A 13,398-nucleotide genomic window follows, 5' to 3' on the forward strand; every position below is an offset into this window, starting at 1 on the left:
ACAATGAAGCTGCCGTGCGCGCTGCCTGGGTGTCTTGCGCAGACATGCATAATGTTCATGGCCGCACACGAGTTGAACATTCAGGCAGTGGAACCCCTTCCTGTCGATGAATCTCTGCGGATTCTGAGGGTTACGTCGATGGCTGAACATGAAACATCCTTGCAATGGCTGCGAATCCTGCAGCCCGGGCTTCCTGATGGGCCTGGTCCAGGTTGAAGTTGATGTTCTGCCCAGCCTGGGCATACAGGGCTTCCGTGACCTGCTTGACACAGGTGAGCACAGCTGATTGGGAGATGCCACAGACATCGGGGTCTGGAAGGAGCCAGTCGCATAAAGGTTCAGAGCGACCATCAATTTGACAGCCACCGAGAGTGTGTGCCCTCCCCCACCCCCCGCCTCTAGGTGCCAGGTCCTGCAACAGGTCGCACAGGTGTTGCACTGTCTCCTTTCGGAGACGGAGACGTCGGCGGCACACCGTGTCCGACATCTGTGCAAGTGACACTTGGAACTGCCGGAGTCTCTGCTCCCTCCTTCTCCTGCACCCCTCCTCTGGGAGAATGGCAGCCACCTCCTGCCTCTGGTGGTCGTCTCCCTCTACTCCTGAAAGTAGTAAGGCCCGAGCCTCCTGTGCCCACAATTCTTCCTCCAGCTCCTCCGCCTCAGCTCCAGCCGCAATGAAACGAACAGCAAGATCGATTGGTTGCATCACAAAAGCCATCTCGTCACTCTGAAGGTGGGGAGGGGAGGGGGGAGGGGGAGGCGGGGATGGAAATGGAGAGGAACACATGATGAGGAATGCTGCTTGATTCTAGCACATCAACAGTCACTGTCCATACTCCCCAGTTCCCCAAGCCACATGCTCCCCACAATCACAGCCCCCCCAATCCCCCAGCCACATGCTCCCCAAAATCACAGCCCCCCCAATCCCCCAGCCACATGCTCCCCACAATCACAGCCCCCCCAATTCCCCCAGCCACATGCTCCCCAAAATCACAGTTCCCCCCAATTCTCCCAGCCACATGCTCCCCAAAATCACAGCCCCCTCAGTTCCCCCAGCCGCATGCTTCCCACAATCACAGCCCCCCCAATTCCCCCAGCCACATGCTCCCCACAATCACAGCCCCCCCCAATTCCTCCAGCCACATGCTCCCCAAAATCACAGTTCCCCCCAATTCTCCCAGCCACATGCTCCCCAAAATCACAGCCCCCTCAGTTCCCCCAGCCACATGCTCCCCAAAATCACAGCCCCCTCAGTTCCCCCAGTCGCATGCTTCCCACAATCACAGCCCCCCCAATTCCCCCAGCCACATGTCCCCTACAATCACAGCCCCCCCAATTCCCCCAGCCACATGCTCCCCACAATCACAGCCCCCCCTCAGTTCCCCCAGCCACATGCTCCCCACAATCACAGCCCCCCCAATTCCCCCAGCCACATGCTCCCCACAATCACAGCCCCCCCAATCCCCCAGCCACATGCCCCCTACAATCACAGCCCCCCCAATTCCCCCAGCCACATGCTCCCCACAATCACAGCCCCCCCTCAGTTCCCCCAGCCACATGCTCCCCACAATCACAGCCCCCCTCAATTCCCCCAACCACATGCTCCCCACAATCACAGCCCCCCCAGTTCCCCCAACCACATGCTCCCCAAAATCAGAGCCCCCCCAATTCCCCCAGCCACATGCTCCCCACAATCACAGCCCCCCCAATCCCCCAGCCACATGCTCCCCACAATCACAGCCCCCCCCAATCCCCCAGCCACATGCTCCCCACAATCACAGCCCCCCCCAATTCCCCCAACCACATGCTCCCCACAATCACAGCCCCCCCAATCCCCCAGCCACATGCTCCCCACAATCACAGCCCCCCCCAATCCCCCAGCCACATGCTCCCCACAATCACAGCCCCCCCCAATCCCCCAGCCACATGCTCCCCACAATCACAGCCCCCCCCAATTCCCCCAACCACATGCTCCCCACAATCACAGCCCCCCCAATCCCCCAGCCACATGCTCCCCACAATCACAGCCCCCCCCAATTCCCCCAACCACATGCTCCCCACAATCACAGCCCCCCCAATTCCCCCAGCCACATGCTCACCACAGTTCCTTGCAAAGTTGAGAGGCTGCAGCAGTGCAATTTGCAAGGGCTTTGCGTACATCCTTCAGATGGAAGTGAGCTGAGTGAATTAGGACCCAGCAGCACCACAAGACCCGAGGTCAGTGCTGAGACCCGGGTCCTTGCTGCAAATCAGACATCGGAGACCCTGCTGAGCAATAGCCCCCCACCCCCTGCACACTCGCAGAGCCACCACCGACCTGAGCCAGAAAATGGTCGCAACAAAAGGACACCCATGAGTACCAGAGAGCCATTGGATGCTATACACTTACCTCCTCTCTAACCCTCACTGATGGAGCGCCCGAATCGGACTTTTATTGAGCATGTCTGTTTCACGCCGGTTCTGGATGGGTGAACGCAGTGGTAAAGAGGGAAGTGCTGGTAAAGTTGGGCGTGCAGCCCATTAATTCAATTTAAATGCATTCAAATGCATTGAAATGGCTGTCGCGCTACTCGCCTCATGCCCGATTTTACCAAGTTTTCGCGTTTGAAAACGGGCACAACTTTATGGTAAAATCGGGCCCTAAGAGTCAATTTATCATGGCCAATCAACCTAACCTGCACATCTTTGGACTGTGGGAGGAAACCGGAGCACCCGGAGGAAACCCACGCAGACACGGGGAGAATGTGCAGCCTCCACGCAGACAGTGACCCGAGGCTGGAATTGAACCCAGGTCGCTGGCACTGTGAGGCAGCAGTGCTAACAACTGTGCCGCCGTGCTTCTCATAAGTAATTCTTGTTTCACTTCCTGCACCCAGCGGTGTGCTAAAGCAGACTCTCATCCGTTTCTATAACAAGATGTTTTTCCAGGACAGGCCACTAGTCTGCTACTAGAGGCTTATAGCTTGGGGGGATGGGGGGGGGGCTTGTGGGGGGGGAGGAGGCGGAGTGGCGGGGGCCATTCCATATCAAGTGTGGCTGACCAGGAGTCTTCCCTGCTCTTACCGCTTGCCACTGTCGTGTTTGGAAAGATTTGCAGGATGGCATACTGGATCTGCTTGACTGTGTTATGAACAAATCTTCCTTGGTCGTCAAGTCCTGGGTGGGACTGAAACCCGGATCTTTTGAGCTCAGAGACAGGGATGCTATCCCACTGCTCCAAAGACGCTCTGGTATGTAATGGTATCTCTGGTGAATCTTTTCAGCATGTGGTCTACAGAATTGAATCGGAAACCCAAACCACGATTTGTTAATATTTGGTCGCTCGTTGTAAGTAATTCACACTTTCCAACAGTCCAGACGTCAAAAGAACGATGAAAAACAATCTGCCTGTACAAATTGCTGGAAACAGGATGATAGAAAATAGTTTGCGGCCGTTTGCAGAATGAAGTCACTGGCTCTGTTTTGGAGAACAACATCCACAAGTATACTTTCTTTCCCCCGATCTAAGCAGCATTATTTGGGGAGAAAGCAGGATTAGGCTATTGAGTTGGACAATCAGCCATGATCGTGATGAATGGCGGAGCAGGCTTGAAGGCCAAATGGCCTCCTCCTGCTCCTATCTTCTATGTTTCTACGTTTCTATTAAGAGGCAGGCCTTAGCGATAAACCTGTCTGACCTATTGAACTATAATAGTAACTATTTGGCCAAACGTGGCCTTGTCCTCAGAGTTACCACCACACCAAGAGGTCACTGGACAATGCGTTGCGATTTAGAATCATAGAATCATACAGTGCAGAGGAGACCCCTCGGCCCATTGAGTCTGCACCAACTTGCGAGAAACACCTGACCTCCCACCTAATCCCATTTATCAGCAATTGGCCGAAAGCCCTGAATGTGCCAAGTGCTCATCCAGATACTTTTCAAAGGATGTGAGGCAACCTGCCTCCACCACCCTCCCAGGCAGCACATTCCAGACTGTCACCACCCTCTGGGTCAAAAGGATTTTCCTCACATTCCCCCTAAACCTCCTGCCCCGGCCTGTCCCTAACCCAGAGGAATTCAGGCAAGTTGTCCTCCCGTTGCTGTCCCAGCCAACAAGATGGGGCCATTCCTGTTCTGTGGCTCAATTTCTCACTGGGATTAACTCACTTGCCCACTGGACCGGCTACAGAAGTATTTGAAATGTGTTTGACACAAATGGCAGCTGACATGTTGAACATCTTGCATAAAATCTACACACATCCGTTTCATTATACCTCAGTTACCTTAGGAATTCAATCAAGTCAAAACATTGTAAATATGGATTGTTACACACTTATTTCAAATGGCTGACTTTGTTCAAACTGTGTTTCTAACACCAATGACAACACGACAAAACAAGCTTCCCTCCCACCCTCACTGAAGCCTGTGTTTTCTCCATAGGCCTTGCTGTTGTACCTGGATGTCTTGTTGCAGAACTGGATTAAAGGGTAATGTTGAAGCCAGGTGAGTGCATACTGAAGAAAAAAAACAGAAAATGCTGGAAATACTCTGCAGGTCAGGCAGCGAGTGTGGTGAGAAACAGCATTAATTGACGCATCAAGCCAGTCATCTCAGTGGACACTAATGCCCCAGATCAGTGTTTATGGATTTGCATTGAAGAATAAGATCCAACTCTGTATACAGCTGGCTGAGTTCCTTCTGGAAATCATCCAGGCAATAGCTATTCATTTTAACTGGAATAGTGCATCCATTAAAAACAGTGGGGCGGCACGGTGGCTGCCTCACAGTGCCAGGGACCCAGGGTCGATTCTGTCTGTCTGTGACCGTCTGCATGGAGTTTGCATGTTCTCCTCATGTCTGCGTGGATTTCTTCCAGGTGCGAAGTTTCCCTGAGTGTCCAAAAATGTGCAGATTAGGTGGACTGGCCATGCTAAATTGCCCCTTAGTGTCCAAAGATGTGTAGGTTAGGTGGATTGGCCATGCTAAATTCCTCCTTAGTGTCCAGAAATGAGTAGATTAGGTGGATTGGTCATGCTAAATTGTCGCTTAGTGTCCAAAGATGTGCAGGTTAGGTGGATTGGCCGTGCTAAATTACCCTTAGTGTCCAAAGATGTGTAGGTTAGGTGGATTGGCCATGCTAAATTGCCCCTTAGTGTCCAAAGATGTGTAGATTAGGTGGATTGGCCATGCTAAATTGCCCCTTAGTGTCCAAAAAAGTGCATGTTAGGTGGATTAACCATGCTGAATTGCTCCTTAGTGTCCAAAGATGTGCAGGTTAGGTGGATTGGCCATGCTAAAGCCCCTTAGTGTCCATAGATGTGTAGGTTAGGGGAAGAGTTGGTGAAGACCCGACGTTTTGAATGGTCTCCTTCTGCACTGTCTGGATTCTATGGATTCTGGGACAGGATCTTGTGCTGCTTTCAGTTGTTTATTGCTGAGATCTGAACTGGTAGATATCAACCTCTGATTACTCAGTTACAATGTTGGGATATTTCTAGCATTTCTTATTTTGAGTTTTTTTTAATTTCTACTATTTTATCCATTGCCACCTTGATCCTGTATAAATTATAGTTCACCTCTATTTATTTTGAGAAGCTTGATGTTGTGTTTCAATAAATGGTACTTATTTCAGGAATACAATCATCCCACTATTGATTCCTCAGTATTATGTTTTTAATTTGTTTGTGGACTGTGGGCATTGCTGGAAAAGTCAACACTGGGTGGCCCATCCCTAATAGTCCTTGAGAAGATGGTGGTGAGTGGCTTCTTGAACCGCTGCAATCCACAATTCAAGGATAATCCCTGACAGGCCATAAGACCAGAAGACCAGAAGATATAGGAACAGAATTAGGCCACTCGGCCCATCGAGTCTGCTCTGCCATTCAATCATGGCTGATAGCTTTCTCATTCTCATTCTCCTGCCTTTTCCCCATAACCCCTGGTCCCCTTATTAATCAAGAACCTATCTCTGTCTTAAAGAAACTCAATGACCTGGCCTCCACAGCCTTTTACGGCAAAGAGTTCCACAGATTCACCACTCTGGCTGAAGAAATTCCTCCTCATCTCTGTTTTAAAGGATCGTCCCTTTAGTCTGAAGTTGTACCATCTGGTTCTAGTTTTTCCTACTAGGGGAAACATCCTCTCCATGTCCACTCTATCCAAGCCTCACAGTATCCTGTAAGTTTCAATAAGATCCCCCCTCACCCTTCCAAACTTCAACGAGTGCAGACCCGGAGTCTTCCACCATTCCTCATGTGACAAGCTCTTCATTCCAGGAATCATTCTTGTGAACCTCCTCTGGATCCTTTCCAAGGCCAGCACATCCTTCCTTAGATACAGCGTCCAAAACTGCTCACAGTACTCCAAATGGGGTCTGGCCAGAGCCTTATGCAGCCTCAGAAGTACATCCCTGCAGTCCAGTGTTGTCCTGTAAGGAAAGGTTGGACAGGCTTTAGGCTTGTATCCGCTGGAGGTTAGAAGAGGATTGATCGAAGCATATCTCCTGAGGGGTCTTGACAGGGTGGACATGGAGAGGCTGTTTCCTCTTGTGGGAGAAGCTAGATCTAGGGGGTCCATGTTTAAAAATAAAGGGTCGTTCATTTAAAATGGAGATGGGGTGAAATGTTTTCAATCAGAGGCTCAAGAGTCGTTGAAATTCTTTTCCTGAAAAGATGGTGGAAGCAGAGTCTTTGAACAGTTTTAAGGCAGAGGTGGATAGATTCTTGGTAAGCAAGCGGGAGGTAAGTTATTGAAGATAAGGCAGGATGCAGATTTGAGGTTACAATCAGATCAAATTCTAACAGGGTTAGGCAGGGTCGATTCAGTAAGAATGTTCCCGATAGTGGGAGAGTCCAGATCTCAGGATCATAGTTTGAGGATAAGGGGTAAACCATTTAGAACTGAGGTGAGGAGGAATTTCTTCACCCAGAAGGTGGTGAACATGTGGAATTCACTATCACAGAAAGTAGTTGAGACCAAAATGTTATGTGATTTCAAGAAGAAATTAAACATAGCTCTTGGGGCTAAAGGGATCGAGGGATATGGGGGGAAAGGGGAAATCAGGATATTGAATTTGATGATCATACATGATCATAATGATTGGTGGAGCAGGCTTGAAGGGCCGAATGGCCTACACCTGTGTGGTGAACCATCGTTGGTTCACCACTGGGGTTGTTATTGTGTTACTGTTGGGCTAGGGTGTTGTTGTTATGGGGGTTGTACTATGTTGTTGGGTTAGGGTGTTTACCTGTCCTAAGTGTTATCGTGGCACACTCCAGTGGGGTCCCGCCTCCGGTGGCAGGGTATAAGACCCCCTGCTCCGGCAGGACCCCTTCAGTCTGAACGGGTGAATTTGTGTTAGTAGTTTCATTGTTAATGTATTAAAGCCTTCAGTTCTAAAGCCTTGTTTCCGGGTGCTCATTGAGGTGCATCAATTTAATACATTAACTGAGAATATGGAACAGATCCTAAAACCGGATCGTCTGACACTGGACCCACGTGCGGTCGGTGCAGCTAACACGTTCGAACATTGGTGGAAGTGCTTCGAGGACTACCTGGCAGCCTCGGTAGCTATCACTACAGACAGTGATAGACTCCAGGTCCTCCGCGCAAGGGTAAGCGACACGATTTACCTAGCCATTCGTGCAGCTTCCACTTACCAGGGTGCCGTCGAGCTCCTAAAGAATAGGTACATTACGCCACCCAACGAGATTCACGCTCGTTATCTCCTCGCTACACGACGTCGGCAGTCGGGCGAGACCATAGAAGACTACGCCAATGAACTCCTGCAGCTTGCCAGGGGTTGTGACTGTAAGGATGTCTCCGCCGAGCAGTACATGCAAGACCTCGCCCGAGACGCGTTCGTAGCAGGGGTAGGGTCCTCGTACATCAGACTTAAATTATTAGAAAAGGGGAAACTCAACTTGACCCAGGCAATGGGGATGGCCGTGAGGTTGGAGGCGGCGTCGAAGAGCTTGGCGCTGTACCCCGAGGACCACGTGCCGTCAACGTGGTTGGAGCAAGCTCTGCTCCCTCCTCGCCCCGCGAACCCGCGCTCCCAGATCGATTCGACGACGGCGGCAGCTCCAGGTGGCCAGCGATGCTATTTTTGCGGTGGGGCCAAGCATCCACGGCAACAGTGTCCGGCAAGAACGGCAATCTGCAGCCAGTGCGGTAAAAAAGGCCACTACGGCAAAGTCTGCAGGTCCAAACCTAAAAACGGCGGTGCAGCTTGTAACCCTCCAGAACGGAGACCATCTCTTTCGGCGCTGCAGTACCCACGAGGTCCGACCACGTGCGATCTCAGGACGGCGCCATCGTGGCAGACAGAGGAGGAGGAAGACCACCAGGAGTCGCTGCGCTTGGAGCCCTCGGCCACATGCGATTCATGGGGGCGGCCATCATGGTCCACGACGACTAGGAGCGACCAGCAGGGGTCCTCAGCATCCACATCGGCAGCATGCAGCAGCGACCAGCAGGGGTCCTCAGCATCCACATCGGCAGCATGCAGTGACGCCCAGGGGCCAACGGTGGCGTCGATCTCTCTGGATCAGACCAGGCATTACAGACTGGAACATTCCATGATGGAGGTAAAGGTTAGTGGCAAAACTGTGAATTGTCTGTTTGACAGTGGGAGCACCGAAAGTTTCATACACCCTGAAACTGCTAAAAGGTGTGGACTCCGGGTTCTCCCTGCCAAACAGACAATTTCCATGGCATCACAGTCCCGGTCTGTACCGATCCAAGGACGATGTATGGTAACTCTTGAGGTACAGGGCACAGTTTACGAGCAATACAGGCTCCTTGTGCTACCTCACCTTTGCGCGCCAATTCTCCTCGGACTAAACTTTATGGCCCACATGAGGAGTGTGATCCTACAGTACGGTGGGCCACTCCCTTCACTGGCAGTAGGGAACCAGCCGCAGCCTCCAAATTGCCCAAAGCGCCCCGCGTGCAATCTATCCACCCTGAAGATCACGACACCATCCCTTTTTAAAAATCTGGTACCTGGCTGCAAGCCCATCGCTACTAAAAGTAGGCGTTACAGCGCTGAGGACCGGATCTTTATTAGATCTGAGGTTCAGCGGCTCCTCAAGGAAGGGATCATACAGGCCAGTGCTAGTCCGTGGAGAGCGCAGGTCGTGGTAGTCAAAAGCGGGAACAAACCTCGGATGGTCATCGACTATAGTCAGACCATTAATAGATACACGCAGCTGGATGCGTATCCTCTCCCGCGCATTTCTGATATGGTCAATCAGATTGCGCAGTACCGAGTGTTTTCTACCATAGACCTTAAGTCCGCCTACCATCAACTCCCCATCCGCCCAGAGGACCGACAATATACGGCTTTTGAGGCGGATGGTCGTCTATACCAATTCCTCAGGGTTCCATTTGGTGTCACCAATGGGGTCTCGGTCTTCCAGCGTGCTATGGACCGAATGGTGGACCAGAACGGGTTGCGGGCTACCTTCCCGTACCTGGATAACGTCACCATCTGCGGCCATGACCAGCAGGACCACGACACGAATCTCCAACACTTTCTACGCACTGCATCTCGCCTGAATCTGACCTATAACAGGGAGAAGTGCGTATTCCGTACGCGTAGGTTAGCCATCCTCGGATACGTGGTGGAAAACGGGGTCATTGGCCCTGATCCAGACCGTATGCGCCCACTCACTGAACTTCCCTTGCCCGCTAGCACGAAAGCACTGAGGAGATGCCTCGGGTTCTTTTCGTATTATGCACAGTGGGTCCCCAACTACGCGGACAAAGCTCGTCCGCTCATTAAGTCCACGACCTTCCCACTTACGCCGGAGGCCCAATTGGCCTTCAAGGTTTTGAAAAGCGACATCTCGAAAGCCACGATGCACGCGGTGGATGAATCCATCCCTTTCCAGGTGGAGAGTGATGCATCGGACTTCGCCCTAGCCGCCACACTAAACCAGGCAGGCAGGCCCGTCGCGTTTTTTTCCCGCACCCTTCAAGGCCCAGAGATTCGGCACTCAGCGGTGGAAAAGGAGGCTCAGGCCATTGTGGAGGCAGTCAGACACTGGCGCCATTACCTGGCAGGTAAGCGGTTCACCCTGATCACGGATCAACGATCCGTGGCGTTTATGTTCAGTAACACGCAGAGGGGCAAGATCAAGAACGATAAGATCTTGCGGTGGAGAATTGAGCTCTCCACCTATAATTACGATATTATGTATCGTCCAGGGAAGCTCAATGAGCCCTCGGATGCCCTCTCGCGCGGAACATGCGCCATCATGCAGGAGGACCGCTTGAAGGCTCTCCACAATGATCTGTGTCATCCTGGAGTCACCAGACTCTACCACTTCATAAAAGCCCGCAACCTACCCTACTCGGTGGAGGAGGTCAGGTCAGTTACTAGAAGTTGTCGGATTTGCGCAGAATGCAAACCACACTTTTATCGACCAGACCGGGCACATTTGGTCAAGGCCACTCGCCCTTTTGAGAGGCTGAGTGTAGATTTTAAGGGCCCCCTTCCCTCAACGGATCGGAATGTCTATTTTCTTAACATAATAGACGAATTTTCCCGGTTTCCGTTTGTTTTCCCCTGTGCGGACACGTCGACTGCCACCGTCATCAAGGCATTCAGTGAGCTTTTTACCCTGTTCGGGTACCCCTGCTATATTCATAGCGACAGGGGCTCGTCGTTCATGAGCAACGACTTGAGGCAATTCCTGCTCTCATTCGGGATTGCCTCTAGTAGAACCACGAGCTACAACCCTAGGGGTAACGGACAGGTGGAAAGGGAGAATGCTACAGTCTGGAAGGCTGTCCTACTGGCACTGAAATCCAAGGGCCTTCCAGTCTCCCGGTGGCAGGAGGTCCTTCCAACTGCGCTCCATTCTATCCGCTCCCTCCTGTGTACGGCAACCAATGCTACTCCCCACGAGAGGATGTTCTCATTCCCTCGGAAGTCGTCCTCGGGGACCTCATTGCCAGCCTGGTTGACGTACCCAGGACCCGTCCTTCTGCGGCGCCATGTGAGGGCTCGCAAGTCCGACCCCTTGGTCGAACCGGTCCAACTCCTCCACGCCAACCCTCAGTATGCCTATGTGGCATATCCTGACGGGCGAGAGGACACTGTCTCCATTAGAGACCTGGCGCCCGCAGGGGACGTAGCAACTCCTGTCGCTCCTATTCCCCCAGTCACAGATCCACTACTCCTCATTACTTCCCCAGACGTGGCGCGGTCAGCACCGGGACCAGTGCATAACACTTTTACTCCCATGTACAGCTTGCCTGAGACTCGGAGATCGGCGCCACCATCATCACCACCACCACCACCACCAAACGTTCCAGGATCCCCTACACCATCGCCTCATCAGGGCCGGCCGGCCCGGGAGTCTTTGAGGGGACAGCCAGATGTTGCTTTGAGAGAGCCACCGCAAGCACCTGCTCCGGTTTCGCAACCGGTGTTGAGAAGATCGCAGCGTCGGTGTGGTCCTCCAGACCGTCTGGACTTGTGAATCCTGTTATTTTTTTATCGTTGGTTCACCACTGGGGTTGTTATTGTGTTACTGTTGGGCTAGGGTGTTGTTGTTATGGGGGTTGTACTATGTTGTTGGGTTAGGGTGTTTACCTGTCCTAAGTGTTATCGTGGCACACTCCAGTGGGGTCCCGCCTCCGGTGGCAGGGTATAAGACCCCCTGCTCCGGCAGGACCCCTTCAGTCTGAACGGGTGAATTTGTGTTAGTAGTTTCATTGTTAATGTATTAAAGCCTTCAGTTCTAAAGCCTTGTTTCCGGGTGCTCATTGAGGTGCATCAACCTGATTCTATTTTCGGTTTCTATCAGCCATGATTGTATTAAACAGTGGAGCAGGCTGAATATTTTTCTTCTTTATTCTTTTATGGGATTTGGGCACTAATCTGGGTCACTAGCAAGACCCGCATTTGGTGCCCATCCTCTTGAACTCTTGAACTGACATTGGTGGGTACTGGGGTCCAGGTAGACCACACCAGGTAAGGATGCAGGTTTCCTTCCCTAAAGAGCATTTGTGAACCAGATGGATATTTACGGCAATCGATGATAATTTCAAGGTCACCATTACTGAGACTAACTTTATATTCCAGATTTTATGAATCCAACTTAAATCCCGCCAGTTGCTGTGGTAGGATTGAACCCTTGTCACTCGAGCATTAGGGGCGGCACGGTGGCACACTCGTTAGCACTGCTGCCTCCCAGCACCAGGGACCTGGGTTCGATTCCTGGCTTGGGTTACTTTCTGTGCGGAGTTTGCACATTCTCCCCATGTGTGCGTGGGTTTCCTCCGGCTGCTCCAGTTTCCTCCCACAGTCCAAAGATGTGTGGATTAGATTAATTGGCCATGTTAAATTGACCCTCCTTTGGGAGGATTAGCAGGGTAAATATGTGGGGTTACGGGGATAGGGTGGGATTGTTGTCAGTGCAGGCTCCATGGGCTGAATGGCCTCTTTCTGTACTGTAGGGATTCTATGATTAGCCTGGGTCTCTGGGTTACTCATCCGATGATATCACCAATACCCCACCATCTTCCTCCTACTCCTGCCCCTCGTTCATATGTTTCACAGTAAAACTAAGTCCAAAGAATTAACTAACGTGTGAGAATCACTGCTGTTATCTTCTTTTTGCTTACAGCAATCACCGGGGGTTATGGATGTCATGTTGTGACTGTGGGTTACAAAAGGAACACAATGAAATAAGGTGAGGACTTCCCTCTCCTCCCTTCCTCTGACTGAGTGTTGCAATTTGCTGTACCTGAACAGTCGGACTTGGAATTTAGTGATGTCTGAACGTGAGGGAGCAGAATACATATGGAGCGTGTCTGCAATCTGTTTACCTTCATCCTTGCATTGTCCTTCCTCACTCCCCATTGGTTTTTTTGAAGAGATATCAGTGATGTGTTTTATTCATTCGTGGGACATGGGCGTCGCTGGCTGGCCAGCATTTATTGCCCATCCCTAGTTGCCCTTGAGAAGGTGGTAGTGAGCTGCCTTCTTGAATCGCTGCAGTTCGCATGCTGTGGGTTGACCCACAATGCCGTGAAGGAGAGAATTCCAGGATTTTGACCCACCGACTGCAAAGGAATGTCTGATATATTTCCAAGTCAGGATGGTGAATGGCTTGGAGAGGAACTTGCAGCTAGTGGTGTTCCCTGTTGTTGCTGCCCTTGTCCTTCTAAATAGTCGTGTGCATGTGTTTGGAAGGTGCCGTCTAAGGATCTTTGGTGAGGTTGGATAAAAGCGAAACACTGTGGATGCAGGGGCTTTGAAGAAGTCACACGGACTCGAAGTGTTAACTCAGTTTCTCTCTCCACAGATGCTGCCAGACTTGCTGAGTTTCCCCAGTGTTTTCTATTTTTATCTCAGTGAGGTTAGAGTTGGGTGGCGGAGGTACTGAAAGAGCACCTGA

At 51.5% G+C, this 13,398-nt stretch overlaps 1 protein-coding gene across 1 annotated transcript in view; it reads left to right on the plus strand.

The window, feature by feature from the left end:
* Positions 1-13,398, plus strand: part of LOC144508385 (uncharacterized) — a 56,016-nt gene that overhangs the window by 25,298 nt on the left and 17,320 nt on the right. The window contains exons 10-11 of the mRNA XM_078236255.1: positions 4,424-4,486; positions 12,625-12,690. Coding sequence (XP_078092381.1) covers positions 4,424-4,486; positions 12,625-12,690 — 129 coding nt within the window. The remainder of the gene's footprint in view (positions 1-4,423; positions 4,487-12,624; positions 12,691-13,398) is intronic.

This window comes from Mustelus asterias, chromosome 20, assembly GCF_964213995.1.
Source record: "Mustelus asterias chromosome 20, sMusAst1.hap1.1, whole genome shotgun sequence".
In the NCBI taxonomy this organism is placed as follows: domain Eukaryota; kingdom Metazoa; phylum Chordata; class Chondrichthyes; order Carcharhiniformes; family Triakidae; genus Mustelus; species Mustelus asterias.